This window comes from Microtus oregoni, unplaced genomic scaffold, assembly GCF_018167655.1.
Source record: "Microtus oregoni isolate MIOR12 unplaced genomic scaffold, Mior012 000021F_ref0000039, whole genome shotgun sequence".
Classification (NCBI taxonomy): Eukaryota; Metazoa; Chordata; class Mammalia; order Rodentia; family Cricetidae; genus Microtus; species Microtus oregoni.
Genome location: NW_024543080.1, coordinates 24247920 through 24270370, shown reverse-complemented (window position 1 = coordinate 24270370; position 22451 = coordinate 24247920). Strand labels below are relative to the sequence as shown.

At 35.3% G+C, this 22451-nt stretch overlaps 1 protein-coding gene across 3 annotated transcripts in view; it reads right to left on the bottom strand.

The window, feature by feature from the left end:
• The window catches only part of Gabra2 (gamma-aminobutyric acid type A receptor subunit alpha2), a 132698-nt gene that overhangs the window by 37242 nt on the left and 73005 nt on the right, over positions 1-22451 (bottom strand). For all 3 annotated transcript variants that reach the window (XM_041671481.1, XM_041671479.1, XM_041671480.1), the window contains 4 exons: positions 21634-21854; positions 19908-19990; positions 15242-15385; positions 14035-14187 (listed from right to left, as the gene is read on the bottom strand). In XM_041671481.1, the coding sequence (XP_041527415.1) occupies positions 14035-14187; positions 15242-15385; positions 19908-19990; positions 21634-21854 (601 nt within the window). The remainder of the gene's footprint in view (positions 1-14034; positions 14188-15241; positions 15386-19907; positions 19991-21633; positions 21855-22451) is intronic.

Here is a 22451-nt window from a genome sequence, read left to right as displayed (position 1 = left end):
TGACTGCTATACTGACAACAGACTTGAACCAAAATCAACACAAGATAACAAAAGGTCCTGGTCAGATGTTTATGTTTCCAAAAAAATTTCCCCATTGAAGTGCTAACTGCTTTATTTGTGGCTTTATTTGGAGATGAAGCCTTTAGTCATAAGATAGTCATGAAGGTTCTGTTTAAATAAAACTTCTGACTTTACAATGACAGGTGTCAGAGTGTTTATACTTTTCCTGTATACCCGTCACATACACATCAGGAGAAACTTTGTGGAGAAACAGCAAGAAAATGGCCATGTGCATACCAGAAAGAACCCTCCTGAGAAATGCACCAAGCTACAAGAAAATGTCTGTGGTAACAACATACATTCTGTGGTACTTTGCAAAAATAGTCCAAATAGACTAAGGAATGCAGTTATGTAAATGACTTGATAATGCTTCACTGAAGACACAATGTGATAGAGTTTTAGGAAGCAAAATTGAAAGATTGGTTCTGTGCATATATTGTTTGTCTTTGGATATTCAAATAGGATATAAGGAAAATAATTAGATATATGTGTCTGAACTTAAGATCAAACCTAGGCATACATTGTCATATGCAAATATAGCTCATTATTAAAACTGAGTCTGCCATGGTAGAAGAGTATCAATACAAAAGTTGATTAAATATGGAACAATGAAACATTCTGATGTTGCAGTGGTCAGGGAAGTAGAGACCAGCAAAGGAATTAAAAGCATTAAAGATGAAGTGTAATTCAATGAAGTATTATTCTGAAAACCAAATAGAGAAGTTAACCTTGGACAATGTCTTGACATTTAAGAAGAGGAATATGCTCTTTCAAAGAGCAATGGTAGTTGATTTCTGAATCGATTACTAGATTTAACCATATCTAATATTTGGGCAAGAGTACTACGGTAGAATAAGAAAGACACAATGCTGATTTGATGGGCTTAACAGAACATGGAGAAACAAAATCTGGGGAAAATGAGAAATAGTCTTCAAATACATCTGCTTAATAATGGAATATGTTAGTTATAGTTAGGGTATTTGGTTTGAAGATCAGATGATTAATGCTGCTTTTTTTCTATTAGTTATACTAAATGTGGAATGCACTGATGAAATCAGAGACGATGAAGGATTAGTGCAATGATATTCTTAAGCAGGTGAGAAGGGATGAATTCTAGTGCTTAGAATGGAGGGTTGGCCACACAGAAACATTGGATAGCAGACACTTTTTGCCTAGTAACTCAGAGAGATGAGGCTATGAGATCCAAGGGAGGTCATCATTTAGCTATTTCAATGTTCCCATTCAAGCTGAAAGCCAGGACATGCCCAAGCTCAGTGATATGTAGGAGATGTAAGACTAGAACATAAGGATGTGTGATAGGCACTTCCTCTAAAACAGGCTCCAATTTTCCTTCTTTCGGAGGAACCCTCTTCTTCCACAATCAAGGTGATGAAAAATACACACTGACTCATGATTTGATTGTGACTCAGCCTTCACTTAGGAGAACTGTATGAGTTCGGAGCATGGGAGCCATATCTAACAAATGAGATTCAATGACGGCATTAGTTGATGGCCTGTATTTCTAAAATGCTACTTCTTACGGATGTTAAACAGTCCACAGCTAGTAAGAATGAAGAAAACAGAGGCTGACAATAACTTGAGTGGAATTAAATCCCCCCAACCTTGAATTGAATTTCACTACTTGCATAGAACTGGATTTTCCTACTTGAATTGACTTGAAACACACTGCCTAACGAAAACTGAACTCACAACTTCTATTTTGCACCCAAATAAAGACTGCCAAGGATTTGGACATTCTCTTCAAAACAAACAAAAAAGAGAGCCACACCCTAATGATCAGATGCCAAGAAGTTGAATTCCAGCCCAGAACTATTGTCACCACACCTTCACGATTTCCTACTCCTCAAAGTTTGTGTCCCACAGAGACCACAGTTACTCTATCTAAAATGGACTTGTTTCCCTTTACATGTGTCTTAATATGAAAAAGAAAGATACATTAGAAACTAGATAATACCTCTAAAACCTTTATACTAAAGGAGTGTTGAATTTTGTTAAATGCTTTTTCAGCATCTAATGAAATGAGCATATGTTTTTTTTCTTTCAGTTTATTTATATGATGGATTACATTGAAAGATTTTGTATGTTGAACCAGCCCTGCATCTCTGGGATGAAACCTACTTGATCATAATGGATGATTTTTTTGATGTGTTCTTGGATTTGGTTTGCCAGTATTTTATTGAGAATTTTTGCATCGATGTTCATGAGTGAGATTGGTCTGGAATTCTCTTTCTTGGTTGAGTCTTTGTGTGGTTTTGATATCATGGCAACCGTCACTTCATAAAAAGAGTTTGGCAATGATTGTTCTGTATCTCTTATGTGAAACACAGTAAGGAGTATAGGTATTAGCTCTTCTTTGAAGGTCTGGTAGAATTCTGTACTAAAACCATCTGGTCCTGGGCATTTTTTGGTTGGAAGGTTTTTGACAACAGCTTCTATTTCCTCGCGACTTATAGGTCTATTTAAATTGTTCACCTGGTCTTGATTTAATTTTGGTATATGGTATTTATAAAAAAATGTCCATTTATTTAATTTTCCAATTTTGTGGAGTACAGGCTTTTGTACTAAGACCTAATGATCCTCTGAATTTCCTTAAGGTCAGGACCCTGGGCAGTGGAGGAGAAGGTGCCTGAACTGGCCTTGTCCAGGAGTCAGACTGATGACTACCTTGAATATCACCATAGAACCTTCATCCAGTGACAGATGGAGATAGAGAAAGAGACCCACATGGGAGCACTGGACTGATATCCCAAGGTCCAGTTGTAGAGCAGAAGGAGAGAGAATATGACCAAGGAAGTCAGGACCACGAGGGGTTGGTCCATCCACTGAGACAGAGTGCCTGAACTAATGGGAGATCACCAAACCCAGCTGGACTGAGACTGAATGAGGGTGGGATAAAACTGGACCCTCTGAATGTGGCTCACAATTGAGGCAGACTGAGAAGCCAATGGTAATGGCACTGGAATTTGTCTTGACTAGCTTTTTGGGATCCTATTCTATTTGAATGCACACACCTTCCTAAGCCTGGATGGAGCGGGGGGGGGGGGGGGCTTGGACTTCCCACAGGGCAGGGTACCCTGCCCTCTCTTAAGACTGGAGGTGGATGGGGAAGGGGGAGGGAGGGAGGGGAACAGAAGTGGGAGGAGGGAAGGAAGTAGAAATTTTGATGCCTATTATTTATAAAATGATAAAAATATTATCAGAGGAAAAGAAGAAACCAGATAATAATCACTGCAGATTATCGTATGCCAGAATCATGATGACTGTTCCAGAAAGGCATGTATATGAGAGTGTATATTACAGTTCCACTAAACTCATCTATAAGAGTGAGATTATTACTGGACCACTTTTATGATGAGATTAAACTAAGGCACAGAAGAGTTAAGACACCTTGAAGAAGTCATTCAGCGGTAACTACAGAGCCAGACCTAAGCAAGATATACTGTATCTCAAGTGTAAGTATTCCTCATGGCTTTGTTGCCTTCATAACAACTGTGAATTCTGGCTTTTGTAGAACCTACTGAATACAACATAATATGTAATAACTCCAAAATAATATGACCCATATACTCAGTGAGGCAAGTTCTAAGACCTTCTGGTTGTAAATTTGGGTTAGGTGGTTTATTGGAGAGGGCTTTTCAAGAAGCTCATTTATTGGCCAAAGGCCTTGAACAACCTGTCATTGAACTTTATTTACACAAAAAAGCAGCACTGTTCACTTGAGGTACTCTCTGTGTATTCTGTGCCATAAGAGTCATTTCAATCCATTATGGGGCTAGCTAGAAATCTGGTACTAGAGAAATTCCCAGGAATCCACAAGGATGACTCCACCGAAGACCCTAAGCAATAGAGGAGAGGGTGCCTAAACTGGACTTACCCTGTAGTTAGACTGATGGACATCTTAGATATCACCATAGAATTTTCATCCAGAAACTCATGAAAATAGAGGGAGAGACCCACATCAGAGCACTGAGCTGAGCTCCCAAAGTACAGTTGAAGAGTGGAAGGAGTGAGAATATGAGCAAAGAGGTCAAGACCATGATGGGGACACCCACTAAAATAGTCTACTTGAGCTAATGGGAGCTCACCAACTACAGCCAGACAAAAAAGAAAATAGTCCCTCTGAATGTGGTTGACAGTTGTATGGCTGGGGCAGACTGAGGTGCCACTGGCAGTAGCACCAGGATTCATCCATATTGCTTGCACTGGCATTTTAAGAACCTATTCTCTTTGGATACATAACTTGCTCAGCCTAGATATAGTAGGGAGGGCCTTGGACCTTCCCTAAAGCAATGTGTCTTAGCCTCTCTGAGGAGTGGATGGGAGGGGTGGGGTAGGTGGGTTAAATGGAGGGAATGGGAGCAGGGAGGGAGTGGGAACATGGATTGATGTGTATAATGAAAAAAGATAGTTTGTTTTCTTTTTAAAAAATAAAAGTCATTTCAATCAACCAAATCTATAGGATTAAAAATAAACATAATCTCTCTACATGCCTTTTGGAATTTGGTTTCATAATTTCTCAAAATTTATAACACCCTGAAAATTCTTTGAAGCTAGTGTTGTGAAATGGCTGTGAGTAAAAGCAAAGCCTCATTATCTGAATTGGGATCCCCCAAATACATGCATGGGCCAGAGACAATGGCACAGCATCTTAATCCAGCATTTCTTGGGTAAGGCCAAGAGACCTGTCTCGGTCAAAATGGGCAGATAAGGATAGTCTTGTTGATCTTTTTATACACACATACATGCTGTGTAACAATCCTTTCCTACACTATGAATATGCATTACTCTTATTGGTTAATAATATTCTGACTAACCAATAGCTGAAGAGGATAATGTTAGGTGGGAAAGATAAACTGAGAATGATAGAATGAGGAAAGGCAGAGCCTGGAGAGCTGCCAGCAGATGCAGAGAGAGTAGAACATGAGCATACCATGCTAATAAAGGTACCACCACATAGCAGAGGGTAAATAAGAACTATAGCTTAACTTATGTAAGAGTTAGTTAGTAAGAGCCTGAGCTATTGGCTGAGCATTTACAATTAATATAAGTCTCTGTTGGGTAATTTGGAAGCTGCTCCCAGGATAGGAAAACTCTGCCTACACATGGACTAAGTATACAAACACAAATAAGCATACATCAAGACTCACATTTATCAGACACATACACATACATAATACAAAGCACACCCTAACATATATTCACATTTATAAGTACAAATCCCACAACACTAACAAAATACATACACATACAAATAAGTATACATGCACATAGACTCATATTTATCACACACACACACACACACACACACACACACCCCACTCAAATGCTGTACCACAAAGCAAAGTTTACTTTTGAGGATTTTGAAAGCATAGCATCTAAAGGAAGTGGTTAAAAGTTTTCTCCATTGTGTAAATGTACCACATTTTCCTTATTCATTCTTTAGTCGAGGGGCATTTAGGTTGTTTCTAGGTTCTGGCTATGACAAACAATGCTGCTATGAACATAGTTGAGCACATGTCCTTGTAGCATGGTATTACTGGGTCTTAAGGTAGGTTGTTTCCTAATTTTCTGAGAAATTGCCACACTGACATCCAAATGGTTGTACCAGCTTGCATTCCCACCAGCAATGCAGAAGTGTTCCCTAAAGAACTTGGACAAAAATGAGGACCTAAGAGAGACATAAATAGATCTAATATACATGTGAAGTAGAAAAAGACAAGCTATTCTGAGTAAATTGGGAACATGGGGACTTTGGGGGAGGGTTTATAGGGAGTGCAGAGGCAGGGAGGAGAGCAGAAAAAATGTAGAGCTCAATAAAAATCAGTAATAAAAAAAGTTTTCTCAAGTGCCTCATTATGAAGGCAACTACTTATTTGATTTTTTCCAGGGTTTTGGAACAGTCAGTGCTGACAAATAGCTACTCAGTAAGTATTTGTTGGTGTTAAATGAATTGGGCATAAACCCTGAGAGGAATTCAATGGTGTTATCATTGGAAGATTCCAAGGACAGTCCCTTTGAATGGTATCTATGCAAGACATCAGGATCACTACACATTAGCCAATATAAATGCGAAATGAATAGACAACATATCAAAAAGGAAAATTGTTATTATCACAAATGTACATTCTAATATCAATTCTCTGTCTACATCTTACTGGCTTTGCGTTCTTATTAACAGAAATAATGATCTTAGAAGTTAGTATCTCCCCCTCAGGGCATATAAACTTAATTTTCACAGTTTCTGTTTTGTTCTTTTTTATTCTTTTTTTGGGGGGAGGTATTTTTGTTTGTTTGTTTGTTTTTATTTTGTTTTCTTGAGACAGAATTTTTCTGTAACTTTGGACCATGTCCTGGAACTCATTTTTGTAGACCAGGCTGGCCTCTAACTCATAGAGATCCACCTGTATCTGCCTCCCAACTCCCGAGTGCTGGGATTAAAATCACATGTCAGCACCGTTGGGCTTTGCTTTGTTTCTTTAAGAAGGTAAATTATTCAAAGCTTTGTATCAGAGGAAAGATATATGATTTAATGATCTATGGAAATAAATTCTAACCTAAACAACAACTAAGTCACAATACCTTTGATCTACAATCTATTTTACATGCAAAAATATATTACGGTGGCATAAAACTTTTGGAAGTAATCAACCAATGTTTGATTTTACATAAGGTTCACTCCAAGAGATGGAACTGCTTGGATAAGCAAGAATCAGAGACCAGATGACCTAGAGGTCCAGGGTAAAACCAAATTTACTGATTTTTCAAGTAGCAATTAAAGTGACTCCAAATGATCTCTTACGACACTAATAACTCAGTGTCTGATTCAGTCACCATCAGAAATGTTTCCTCATGTAGCAAATGGGAACAAACACAGAGAACCACAGTCAGACATTAAACACACACACACACACACACACACACACACACACACAAAGAAATGTTGGAAACCACAGATCTAAATGATATGCCCCTGACCAAATCCCTCCCCTCAGAGCTAAGGTAACAGCATGGAAGAGGAGGCAGGAAGAGTGTAAGAATTAGAGGGGTGGCGGACACCAAGAGAACAAGTCCCTCTAAATTAACTGAGCAAAGGTCACATGAACTCAGAGACTGGAGCAGCAAGCTCAGGACCTACACAGGTCTGCAATCAGGTCTTCTGCACATACAGTACAGCTTTCAGTTCAGTAATCTCACAGAAGAGTGGGATCAAGTGGGTCTCTCAGTGCCATTTCATGGGTCTCTTTTCCTTCTACTGGTTTGCCTTGTTCAACCTTGATGTGATAGTTTTTGTTTTATAGTGTCATATTTTATTTTGTTAAAAGAAAACTAAAAAAGAAGAAAAAGAAATTCTGTAAGCCTTCTTGAATTTAAAGTACAATATTTAGAGAGGGAAGAAACTCTAGAAATCCAGCTTTTACATCACTTAGAGGAGCTACACTCATACAAATCAGCAGCAGTGAAGAGAGGATGGAGTATGGAATAAAATGTGTTAAAATTCAGTGCAGCATTTTCTGTCCTTCACCTGCCCCTAAACAATACATACACCATGCGGAGTTATACTAACTATAATGAATATCTTTTAGAATTTTTGACAAGAATGTTTTCACCATTTAACAGCATCCATTTGATAGAAAATTGCTCTTAGTCCTTAAGTCTATATTTTAAATCATATACTATTGCTCTCTCTCTCTCTCTCTCTCTCTCTCTCTCTCTCTCTCTCTCCTCTCTCTTTCTCATGTGTGTGTGCTGGTAATATGTTTATGTAGGTGTGCATAGAGATATGTACATATGTGTGGAGGCCAGAATGCAACATTAGAAAACATTCCATAAAGACTGTTTTCATTTCATTTTTCTAATATTTATTTAGTATGAATGTGTGTGTGCACACATCATGGTGGGCATTTATGGGTCAGAGGACAGCTTGCAGGAGATGGTCCTCTTCTCCTACCATGTGTTTAGGTGAAGTTAGGTGGGAAAGCCTGGAAAGAGTCTAGTTATCAACCTGGCCTTCTTGTGTTTTGAGACAGGATCTCTCACTAGCCGAGTGATTGCTAATTAAGGTTTTCTGGCTATGAGCAAGCACCAGTGAATCCTGCTGTTTCCACTACTCCAGAGCTAGGATTAACAAGCATGCCATTTTCCTTTTTTCTATTATTTTGCTTCCCCCACAGGTCCTTTTTTTTTTATTGAGAAAAGGGAAAAAAAAGTTTCTGCCTCCTCCCAGCCTCCCATTTCCCTCCCCCTCCTCGTTCACCTCCCCACACAGGTCCTGATGCTTATGTAGCAACCACTTTAGTGGTCGCCAGCTCCTAAGTGTTACATTTCAATTTTATATTCACATTCATCACAAGTCATTTAAAACATTTGTATGTGTTTTAGAGTCAAATTTGGCAGTCTTAACTCTCACACGTTTTGCTGATTTGGAGTAAAGTATATATTGATGTTTTTATCACAACTCTTAATAATTGGGTATTTTGTACTGGTTTCTTTTGAAATCTGCATGTCTATGTTTTATTCCCTGAAAACCTTGTAGACCTCAGTAAAGTTATTTTCTTTATATTATCTATTGAACAAATAGTATTATTTATTTTATACAACTTATATATTTACATAACCCCTACTGTGTGTCTCTTCTATTCTTCAAGTTCTCTTTTTCATTACTATAGTGCTATTTTCCATAAAATCTCTATTATCTGTTCTTTGGAAGTCATTCAGCTTTGCTTTAGAAGTCATTAACATGAATATTTCTGATATTTCTGTCAATGTTATGTTTTGATTTTCATCAGTAATTTTTCAATGCTGTAAGAATGTATCTGAGAAAATATCTGCATCTCAATTCTGAGAAATGACTGATACCCAAATTCAGTGTTGCTTTGTCTGGTCTTGAAGATGATTGGTGCTAAAGCTTTGAGAGCTTGATCAAGTTCATCATTGGATCCACTTGGTACCTGATGCTTTTCTGTTCAAAGTGGCTACTCACTGAACTTCTTTAAATCTTTTGAGATTTCCTAAGTTAATTTGTATTTTTCTAGAAATTTATCCCATAAAGATGACTTAAGTTGTTGATGTAGACTTGTCATATAATTTTCTTGTGGTCTGCTTACATTCCGTAAAGTTTATGGCAAAGTCTACACCAATTTTAGGTTTCTATTTTTTTTCCCTTTTGTCTGGTGGTTTGCTAATTGTGCTGATATTTAGAAGAAATGAGCTTTTGGTTCTGATTACTTAAGCTATTGCTTTCATATTTTCTAATTTTATTTCTTTTCAATTCTTATTTTTTGACTCTATACTCATTTGATTTATCTGTTTTCTGATCTAAAACAATAATTTAGATTATTTATTTGAGTCTTTTTCTTTGTTAAAATAGATGCCAATTACTGTGAATTCTCATCTGAGCATTGCTTCTAATGAATTCTATAATTATGATTGAACATAACCACACTATGCTTGCATGTTCTTTCCTCCATGCATAATCTGATTTCCTAAGTGACTTACTGTTTGGATAGCTGATTCTTTATATGTTTATTTCATTACCACATATTTCCAGTTTTATTGTTTCTAATTATTGATGTCATTGCTATATTTGAAGAAGGACCTGGGAATCATTTTAATTACTTTAATTAGGGTGAGAAGTGGTTTTTGTAGCCCCAAACATCATCTATCCTGGGTAATATTCCATGTGCACATGACAAAAACTCATAACTGTTTCTGTCGGGTAGAGATTTCTTTGATTTTTCTCTCTTTCCAGTGTGCATTTTACTATTTCGCATTTTTCACTATTGTATATAATTTTCTGTATCTCTGCCCATTTCTTTGCTCATGTTGATTCTATTTCTGAAATTTTCTCTTAACTATTTTTAACATACCTTCACTTTTTAAATTCCCACTTTATAGTTTTGTACAGGATTATCTTGTGTGGCTTTCCTTCACTTGTTGGTATTTACAATACTACTGATGCTTAGATAGCATATACAATTGCTCTAATTGTGTTTAAAGGAGTAGTGAATTTAATACGGAGAAACTGTCCATTATTGTGAATCATGTGATTACATCCATTTATTTAGTACATATTTATCATTATCATGTAGAACATATATTTCAAGTCATATAGCAGTCACAATGTGCACCTACTTTTCAGATGATGAATGAGACATGCCAAAAACCAAATAAGTACAAGTGCAATGAAATCTGATTGGTGCCATTATAAATAACCATCTACAAGGCGCAGAATTTTCTGTGTCTTTGTCCATTTCTTTGCTCATGTTGTTTCATTTCTGAAATGTTCTCTTAACTATTTAACAATGTACACCTACTTTCCAGATTATGAGTGAGACATGCCCAAAACCAAGTAAGTGTAAGTGCAATGAAATATGATCGGTATATATATATATATATTCATTAACAAAGCAGCAGAAGAGGAAGCTGGTAGTACTATGGAGTGACATAGCAGTACAGTCAGTACATTACTGTACTATACCTAATTTACTTTCTCACACACTATGCACAAAGGCATTGAACAAATATCTGTTTAGAAAATAGCTAACTAATAAACCACTTCATGTAAACCATGTCAATGCCTTTTAGTCAGCTGGACTGGGTCTGAAAAAGCATGGGATAAAACCGGACTCGCTGAACATAGCGGACAATGAGGACTGCTGAGAAGTCAAGAACAATGGCACTGGGTTTTGATCCTACTGCACTTACTGGCTTTGTAGGAGCCTAGGCAGTTTGGATGCTCACCTTACTAGATCTGGAAGGAGGTGGGAGGTCCTTGGACTTCCCACAGGTCAGGGAACCCTGATTGCTCTTCGGGCTGATGAGGGAGGGGGAGTTGATTGGGGGAGGGGGAGGGAAATGGGAGGCGGTGGCGGGGAGGAGGCAGAAATCTTTAATAAATAAATAAATAATAAAAAAGAAAATTAATAATATTATGTAATGTTACTACAAAGAAAACATTGACATTAAATAATCATGTGCTGACAATTTTAGGCCACAGTTTATTTTGTAGATAAATATTTTTCTAAATTTCATCTTCAAAAAATTTTATACAGATACGTATACATTTTAAAATTGTTCAGCTATCTCTTTTCTCCATTTTCTTTCACTTTCCCTTTTCTTTGTTTAAAAGTTTATTGGCTATTTTCATACAATATACATTGATTATATTGTTTTCTCTATCCCAAAACTTCTTAGATATTCCTCACCTCAGTAGCCACTCAACTTCATGTTCCCTTCCACCCTTTCTCTCAACTCCATTTCTATGTTAAAAAAGGAAAATAAGAAACAAAAATTTAAATTGATTTTTACAAAAAGGAAAGAAAGAAAGAAAAAAAGGGAGGGAGGAAGGAGGAGTGAAGGAAGAAAGAAAGGAAGGAAGGAAGAAAGAACAAAAGAAAGAAAGATGGAAAGAAGATGAAAGACAAAAGACAACTTATCGACCAACCACATTTCAGGGAATGGTCCATGCAGTAGTTGCCTAACACAAAATGGTCTTCCATCCTTTTCTTAGGGCATATTGTTTTGTTCTTTCTAGAACTGGCCCATAAAAATCTATAAGAGGCTAATATATATTATTGTTATTACATGTGTGTGTTTAAATATAAAATCTATAATGGCTAAGACTTGATTTCAGTGGAAGATTATGTGTTTAGCTCTTTCTGTATACCTGTTTATGTAATTTTGAAATTGTATTTTTCTTTCTAATTTTCTGATCATTCTTTTCAGATTTTAAGTCTCAATATCTTACCCTTTGAAATTCATAAGACTTCTGTCCTCTGGTCCCACATTCACTTAACTAATTTATCTGGTATGTAAGTTCTAAATTCATTATTACCTGTCAACCAATAATTTCCATGTTTAATATTATACTCTGTTATTCTTTTATGTTCAATGAACTACTCCTGTTCACTCACTGTACTAAAATGTGATATTAAATGTAACTTCAAAATCTAAATCTGCATTTCCTAAAGTATACTAATTTTTCTAACTTTTCTACTCTGTTCATTTTGCTTTTGTAGTTCAAAAAAATGATGATATTATTCACATATATAAATAAAGTTACTTTAAATATTATTTTTAAATTTTTATATAGTTTTGATAAATGTATACCTAAACTCCTGGATCTTTTCCCTACCTTTCTTTTCTTCTTTATTGCCTACATCTTCTTTATTAATTCTTTATTTAATTCCACTGGACTACTTAAGTGTCTCTCTAACTTTATTCAATGCCTCTGGCTTGTTCTTATATTTCAGCTTCTACAAAGGTGCCAAATTTTTCTAAAATATAAATAGGATCATATTAATCATGAAAAGAATAACTTTCAAAATTATAAATTTTATTAAACCTGCCACACAGCCTAATGTCTGTAACTAACAATGCTGTGTGATGCAAACAAATTATGTCAAAAGAATGGAACTTAATATATAAGTTCCCCCCCAAAAAAATAAGTTCCCCCAACAAACTAATAATGGAAAGGAATAAGAGAAAGTTGGAAAGTAATGACCATGACAGTTTCATGTATATACTCGTTGGATTATATATTTTAAATATGCATAACATATGTGTCAATAATACCCAACAAAGTATTTATCAAAACAAAACATATAGGATATGTTAAATAGCCAACCTTTTTCTTAGACCTTTAACAATGCCATGGCATCAGAATACTAAACAGGATTGCCTATTATGCAGCTGAAAGTTCATTCTATTAAGATGAACTGAAGCGCTTTCTCATTTTGGCCTTACACTAGATCTTTATCTGTAACTTCATAGTCCATCACTAAAATAATTGTCACCAAACATACCATGCCCTCATCATTACTGAACATTTCCTTCTCCTCGGCTATGATTTTGCCCATTCTTTCTGCTCACAATATTGTTAAGCCATGTCTCAAGTATTAAGTCACCATTTTAGTCATTAATTTTGACTTTTGGTTTCTATAGCAGGGTGAATGTGCCTCTGCGATAAAGCGGTCATCCCACACTGCCATTATTCTCTAATTATTCTGCTTTCATTCACTAACCAAACCACCTGCATGTCGGAACTATATATTGCGTGTTTTGCATTCCCAGTTCCTGGTTACAGTACTTAACATAAGTTCTCAACAACACTTTCATAACTGAAGGAGAGTACCACAAACACAAAGAAACAAAGATAATATATTTTTATAGAATGTGTTCAATCTTTACTATGTAAGAGACTATATTGTCAAAATCCCCTTCATTATTTTAAGAACTTGAATATTTGGTGGGCCTGGTTATGTGAGTCGTAAATCTCAGCCATAAAGAGACGAGAGGCAGTCTCAGACATATCACAAAAGATCAGAAGTGGTGGTATCAAATACACTTAAATGAATGACTTTTCTTCTCATCTGAAATGCATAGCTTACATTTCTTCGTTTCGAAACAACGTGAAAGTAAATACACAAAGTCTAAGATCATGATATTCTCCTCTTACATCTGAAAACTTCCCCATTTTTAATTAAGAAAATCAAATATCCCTATGGAAGTAAACAAAGTCTAGATCAATGTTTTCCATGTTCTCTAACTGAAAGAATTAACATCACTCTTTTTCATTAAAAAAGAAAGAAAGAAAGAAAAATGTTAACAAGGAAAATCTTTAGAGATAATATTCCTCAACCCTGAATTAAGATCTCAAAAACACTTTCATCTGGCAGGATAGAGAAGAACATTAAAAAACAGTGTGATTAAACAGAAAAATAAAATAAAAAACTTAATGTGTCTCCAAGTTATTTGGATAAGTTAAGTCTTTGATAACAGTATGGTACTGATTACAGTTTATAGTTCAGAACCTCTGCTTTCTCATCTATAAAGTAGAATCAACATCTGCTGAACTGCATATCACAAGGCATTGATGTGGCAAGCATCAAAAGAGAGAAACTTTGGTAAGTACACTTGGAAACAAAATGTACTGTACTGGAGGCATTCACTCACCAAACACAGTTCTTGCAGGCACAGATTCTCTGTTAAGCCAGAATGACACTTGGGAGAGAATGACAGTCATGATGCAAGGCAGATAGGTCTGAATCACAAAATACCCAATTTTTCTTTTCAAGTGGAAATGAGCTGTCATTACAGTATATTCACCTGGAAGGAGAATTTAAGAAGCTTAAGGAACTGTAATTGTCAATAGTCAGAACAATTTGGAAATGGAAGGGATTAGAAGAATAACAGTTCCTGATAAAAAAGGAAGAAATGGTCACATAGGTTTCATGAAAACTATAAAAAATAGAAATGTCTCATTAGAAAAAGAGTATTTTAGAAAGAATTACACAGTATCAACCACCTTGCAGTGCTATGCTCCATGACACGGTGTTCATTGTTCTCTTTGGATTACGCCCACTCCCCAGCAAGATTCTAAAAACTCTGCAAGTAGTTTATCTTTATTGCCTTGTGTCCCACCTGTCCATTGGTACAACCTACGTGCTGGCTGCAGGAATTGATTGCCCATCCCTCCAGGACCTTAAAAACACTAGTAACTGGTGTTACCACTGCCGCTGCTCTTTTGGACCAGATTTTTCTCTTTAACTCCATCACCAATTCTGACTTTCTCTCGCCATATACCTGCTGTAATTTGCTCCCGCCAGTTTTATCTAATTCTCATACTTACCTTCTTTTTTTTTCTCCTACAGTCTTAATTATTTCCAGATGGAAGATAATTATTCTACACAGCTGCCTTTTTCTTTACTGAGGGTGGCCTAAAAGAGGCGCTTTTCATCCAGACCAGGGGCAATTACCCAGAAATCAAGGGTTGAACAATCATAATTTATCCACAATAGGAGAAAAAGAATAAGAAAACTAGGGAAATAGGTATCACTACTTTGAAGGAAAATGATAAAGTTGTCTGATCTGAGAAGATGATATTTTTAAGTGTCCAGTAGTTAAGTTTGTTTTAAAACACGGTTTCTGAAACTCATGCACATATGAATCTCCTCGGAATCTCGTCGCAGTACCTGCTTTAAAAAAAGAATTGTCTTTGATTACGAATGTCTCAAAAAGCTTCCAAATAATTTGTGCAGTTAGTCCACAGAGCTCAAAGGTAAAATGTTTTCAATTTTCTGACATTTTTTTTTATCGTTTTAACCTACTAATCTTGGGGTGGGGGGTGGAACATTAGATTTTATTAGAAAATGTTACTAACCTGTGCTGGATTTAATTGTCTCCTTCCCAATTGACTGACCCAGCAAATCATACTGATTTAACCTAGACCCATCAGGAGCAACCTGAACGGAGTCAGAAGCATTATAAGTCCAAATATAAGTGACTTCTGAGGTTGTGTATGCATCTGTCAGAAACGAAAAACAAATGTTATAGACATTTGAAAAAGAAACACTAACAGAATGATTGGTCTACCGTTGCAGACTTAATAGAATCAATATTTATCCAAAAATAAACATTTAGAGATCACAGATTTAGAGGAAAATGTGTACTTTGAATTTATAAGGTTAAAATTATAGGGATAAAGAGGGTCAGAAAAAACAATGAACAAAGACCCGTTTTCGTTGGTACCACTTTGAGAGGTGGTGAGTAAATTTCTCTTTAGAGGCAGAAACAAAATCATTGATTTTCAAGATAATCATAACATTTCCTCAGTGCTGAAGTAGCTGAGGAAGGCATTGTGAAAATAAGCAATGAAGGTATTACATAGTTTATTTTAAAACGGTGATCACCCATAAGATAAAAATTATAATCCAAAGTGCTTTGTTTTCTGTAAATTCAAATTATTTATTTAAGAGATAATGAATTTAGTTATCATGAATAAAGGCGTTTAATTAAAACAATGAGAACTAATTGTTGGCATAAAAAATAAAGCAGATTATATACCTCCATCACATTATAGATGCATTTTCAAACATATTCATTTATAAGTTAATTAATGAATACCAGCATCAGAGGCTACAATTATATAGTATTCCAGTTAAGTTGAGAATTAATTGAAAGAGAAAATGTATTTGACCAAAATGAAGACCTTCTCAGAAATGAGCTTCCTTTGGAGTTGAGCCGAGGTCATACATCTGGCATTATCAATTTTCTATGCAATATTTTCTATGTCCTTGTAAGCGTACTACTTTATAACATCTGAGAGCCCCTATCTCTATGCAGAGAGTCTCTTTACAATTGTAAATATGACAGGGATAATTCCTGCTCTACTGTCAACCTTGGGAGAACTTCTTTGTCCTGTTTTCTATGTGGCAGTGTGGGAAACAAAACTTGGCATGATACTGATATTCACAATTAGGGAGGAAACAGGACTAGTCAGGTTTCCATGAGACTTGAAATCATATTTATTTATTTATTTATTCTATAAAAGGTTTTGCACATAGTTTCATGGTACTGAGGTGTTTCTATTAGTGAACTTGAGCTAGGGTCTGTGACCTAATTTGATTTCCATTCAAGTATCAGGTGCAACACAATGGATATTAATATGTATGCTTGTCATTAGCTGTATGGTCTTTTAATGATATTCAATAATATACGGCTTTTTGAATGTTGCTACTAATACTAATATCAATGAAATACTCCTTATATTTATCCATGGATTTATACATCCTCAAATAAATTATGTTAAACAATTTTTGAAATAGGATTCTAAAAATAGGTATGTATATAAATATACATATTTATAGGTGTGTTTGTACATACATACTTTCATAGAAAAATATTCATATATTTGCCCATGTGAAATGGAGTTTTTCTAGAGTCTAAATTGCCAATTAGCTAATTTCAATGAAATAATCACTTGTGGATGCCACTGAAAACATTAAGCAATAAGTTAGCAATGTAGTTAACTAAGCATTCATTTATAGTTCATCAAGTGGCTTGTTTTGGTTCCCTCATGAGTAAACATGATGGTCCCTTCTACAAGAGCATTTCCAGTGCTGCACAATTTAAAATATCAAACAAACATTGCTTAAATTTTCATCTCATCATTAGAAATAACTAACAGAAATGAAAGTCCATAAAAGTGATGATATTCTTGTAAGAAATAATGAGATACAGATGGGCAAAGGCTATCCAATTGACGTTCTCAATTTGTTCCTGTTAGATTATGATTAAGCTGTGTAAATAACATGAAATCTCCGTATCTGATAATAGTTCATGAACACATTGCAAAAAAAGATCGATCTTTTATATGTCTATTAAAATAATTTGCTGCATTTCATTAACTAGTCTAAATGTCTTTTGTATATTTTTTACAGTTGTGATAGGACAAGAAACAGAATATAATTCAATGCAGCTCAGATGCACCCCCTTATGCTCAAACCAATAGGTAAGTCGAGGCCTTCACTATGTTTATTACTAAAGTATAAGTGCAAAAGACAGGCTGGAGAAATGGCTCAGCAGTTGAAAGCAGGTAATAGTCCTGCAGAAAACCAGAGTTTGGTTCTCAGCACCAACACTAGCTGGGCTCACAATTTCCTGAAACTCTATCTCCCGGTGATCTGCTGCCCTCTGCTGGCTCCTGTAAGTGTCTGCAGTCATGTGTACTTACCCCACAGAAATGCACAAACACATACACACATACACACAGACACACATACACAAAATTGAACACAAAACAAAACACATTTTGAAACGGAGAAGGCAGTTTGTTTTTCAACTTCCTTTTAAATCCCACTTTGAAATGAGGATTTCGTTGAGTGAATATATTTAACTTATTTAAGCAATATATGTTTGAATGTTCGTCTACATTATACATACGCATTTTCACTGGCTTAAACCCAGTAATCAATGAGTATATTTTTCAATAATTTTTAACTATTAACTTTTATCCTAAAAACTGTAAGTTTTCAGGGTTTTTTTTTTTTTGGGGGGGGGGGGCTCCCCCAGAGAGTACTGCAATACTCACACTCAGAAAGTTTCAAGTCAAATGAAACAATAAATGTATAAAGATCTAAGGCGATATAGTGATAACAGTAAAACAATAAGGAACTTTAAATTGCATGAATACAGAAAAGAGGCTTCTTTTATTTGAGGAGAATGACAAAGATCCAGAAATTCAATTATTTTAGAATAGTGCTACTTCTAAAGCAGAGCAAGAAATAGCTGCAAGATAATGTCACAGTTGCTTCTGCCAAACTTATTTTGTCCCAGCGTTGTTCTCTCCCTCCACACTGCTGTCCACACTGCTAACACAGACTCCTCAAGCACTTGCTATACACAAAGAAAAGTAAGAGATAAAGAAACGGCTTGCGCTATGTGTCAGAACATGAATGTAAAGAAAGCAAAATAAAAAAATAAGCAATAATTACATAGAAAAAGAATAAGGCCAGAAACTTTGCGTGTTGGCAATATGCATTCTGGATGGAGCAAACCATAATATTTTCAGGCACTCATACCCTTTTACTTTGTAGCTACACTCTGTAAAGCTTTCAATTTGAAATCAAACCCTTCCAAGCAAATTTCTCTTATTTTCAGTGTTGTGGCATCTTGTCATTGACATCTGATGTCATAGTAACAATACCTCATCTACTGAAAACACTTGTCCTTCCCACATCATTACTGCATCTTGCAGAAATTCTTTTGGGTGCCAAAGCTTTTCAAGTTTGCCTTTAATGTCACTTATGCAATGCAAATGAGCCTCTCTGCTGCATCTGCTCTGGTTTTCTCAACACTGTGTTTACGTTGTATAACATGACTGACTATCTTAAATAATATTGGAAGAAATGCCAGTTTTGAAATGATGGTTCCCATGGCAATAAAGAAAGGCTTGTGGTTAAGCCCAGAGGATGCTCTCAGAGAAAATTAAGGACTGACAGCTGCTACAAGGATATACAAAGCAAATAAGCTTGAACCTCTCCACAAAACTGGCATCCTCAAATCAATAGAGGAATCGGCATTCTCTATTGACCATTCTATTTTCACCGAGTTGGTAGTCTGAGAGAAGATACATGCTTCCTTACTCAGTCTGTCAGTACAGTTAATCAGGTTAGAAGTGGAAACTTCTATTTCACAGAAGTAAAAGAAAAGCCTAAAGCTGCTCAGAATGCACAAAAATGGGATATCAGAAAAAGCACAGTTTCTAAGGAGGTCAGGGAAGAAGGCATCTTCAGAAAGAAGGCAGCTGCTAAGCTACATTGATGAATTAATTCCGAAACTTCCTGGATTGTCCTGTGGGCCCAGAAAGATGACCTGACTTCGCGCTTTCCATTATTCCATAGTGTGGATGCTTCTGCTTGACATCTAAGATACAACCCAGTGACCCAGAGAATGGCCAGAGGCACAGAAACTTTTAGAAATGTTCTATCTTTACAGAAGATACTGATGTGTAACCTTCCAATCTTGTCATCTTCATTAAATGTATTTTAAAAAGAAAAAGAGCTTCTCCCATCAGGTAAACGCTAGACAGACAACTGAATGGGCTTTATCTCTTTTTCTGGCCCAAATAACAGTCAAATAGCAGGCAAATGGTAAAATTTGTCATATATAATTCATTCTAAACTGAAAAAAAATAATTTTACATTTTAAAAAATGATAGTCTTAGGAGAAAATATGAATAAAGTATAGGACTGACTCTACAATAGTCCCTGATTTAGTTTTATACACAAATTATAACACATAGGTTTTTTTTTATTGTAGCAAAATAAATGATGTTTTAAAATGAAAAACATGGATGAAAATGCTTGAGGGAGCCATGGGATACTCCAGCTGTTTCCTTGAGGGCAACCACCATGGCTTTCACTTCTGCATTCTATAGGTCACTTATTATGCATTCCATAAGAAGAGAAGAAACTGCATGATCCGGCAGAGATGTTGACTACTGGTGGCATTATTGATTTAAGACATACTTTTATCCTTATACTTACAGCTTCCAAATTTCAGTGGGCACGAGTGAGCATCCATTGGAAAATCCTCCAAGTGCATTGGGCATTCAGCTTGAACTGTAAGCCTAGAAGCCAAAATTCCACTCTTGGTTTAAGTAGATTTGCTAGTCAAGATAAATCACTTGTTACTGGTTTTAGTAGAATCGGAGCTCTATATTAGGCTTATGAGGTTTAAACATAATAACAATAAATTATATATGTATTTGAAAAGAGGTTTGCCATTAACATCACCATCAATATTTAATAGCTGAAGATTCTGAAAGCTCTGTTATGTAAATGGTGACATTTTCTCATTATATCATCAAATATAGAGAAAGGGTTATATATTACTTCAGTATATGGTTCCTTAAAGACATGCCATTTTTGAATGTGTATCTTATGCTAAATAGGAAGATATGTGTTGAGACATACATAAGATATAGATAGCTGTATCACCTAAAATTACATTGTTCACAGTAATTCCTGGCTAAATTAGAGGTACAAGTCTAGTAATTTTAAATATATAATTTTTATATCTGACCATAATATAGATCATAGAAAAGAATAACCAGATAAAATCTATTATTAAGAACATTTCCAATTATTTCCATTTCACATAAAAGCAAAGTGAATAAACAAGAACTAAATGGAACTCAAAGAAAAGTCTGTTCTAATTGAGCTGAGAAAGAGGCAGTCATCAGCCAACCTGGCATAAAAGTCACACAGGATACAAATAGAACACTCTGTAACCGTTCTTAATATTATATAATCTCTGGATGTTAATCTTTAGAAATAAATGGTTGCAACATAAAGTCATTAAGACTGTAACATCTAAGTAATGAAATATTCAAAAACAGGGAAAAGAATAACCCAGTGCCTCCACTGTAGGCAATGATCACCTAGACATCAGTCCTCAATTCCTGTCTCCTGTTTCCCCGTAGGCACAATACAAAACAGCTTTAATTGCTAAAATGTAGTACTTAACTCTTCATATAACATTATAAGACATCAAATGCATGGAGCATGATGTCTGTGTGCATATAAAACACTAATAACATTTTGTTTTTCAAATTCTTCATTAATCATTAATTTTGGAATCAACCTCATTTTATTAGGTTTATAATTTTTAATTCTATGTCATTAAGTTAATTGATTTTAAAAATTCATCAGAATACTTAAAAGGTAATTGTAATGATCAACAGCTGCATGTATTTCTATATTTTCAAGAGAGAATGAACTGCATGAAATTGATGTTACATCATTATTTCTAATCATAAAATACTAATATCATATGGTTAGGCCTAATACATGATTTCTATTTAACCAATTTAGTTAATACATAAAAATGATGAATTTTTTATGTATAATGGAATATTACATATAGATTAAAATATGTACTTAAAAATCATTTAAAATTGCAGATGCTACAAGATGGGATACAGAAAGGCAAATTGCACGCTTCTGCAAACAAATTTCTAGTCATATACTAAGGTTTTTTAATTAAAATGGAATGCAGAGAATACCAGAAATATCAATTTTTAATAACCAGGAGACTTTCAAGCTTAAAATTAAATTCATTATAATTACTTAAAGTCCATACTTTTATAAAACAAAATGTGAGCTATTGGGTAATTTTAGGAAGATGTTCCACTTGTGCTCCTGGTTAGTGGTACCTTGCCCAGCTGCTGGTACAGTGTCACAGTCTTTGCAGCATGTCCCAACAACATACCTCATGGTGTAGAGCAGTGTCCCATCATCCTGGATTCGAAGCAGCTTGTTTGGCATTGTCATGTTATGAGCCACTGACTTTTTCCCATTGTGAAAGAAAGTATCTGGGGTCCAGATTTTGCTAGCCATTAAATTGTTAAGTCGAAGGATATTCATAGGACCTTTAAATTTTAAACGCTCATCTTTCCATTTTTGTCGAAAGAAAACATCTATTGTATATTCCTAAAACATAAAATGACAATTCGTTTCAAAACAGTAAACATTTTGGAAATAATAACACACTGTTAAATTCAAGAGAGGGTATATTCTGAATAGTTTACGGAAAGCTGTATTGAGAGAAATAAAAACATCAGGAGATTAGTCTTTTAAGTTATGAAGAAATGTTGCCTATTACAATGGGATAAAGTATTTGTATTTGCATAACTAGCTTCACATTCTTATAAAAGAAGGGAACAAATTTACTTTGTCTTTCGCCTGTCAGCTGAACAGTCTCTCAAAGGAACTGCAGTACTAAGTGCATCATTTAAAGGTGCTTCCTGATGGGGCATGCATGGGCATGTATTTGCTGTTTCATGTTATTCCAAGAGTAATTAAACATGTAACTTTCCAGTAGCATAAATAAATAAGAAAGAAACAGCTTTTAAATGTATTGTCAGATCTGCAGGAACCATCAATTTCTGCTGACAGTGAAGTTGTTGAAGATCATTGTTTTTAATTCTTAACAAATGGTGATACATGATAATATTAGCCACATATGTGTTATGGAATGAGGAATTCAAAAACATTGTAAGAAATGACTTTCAAAAAAATTGTTAAATC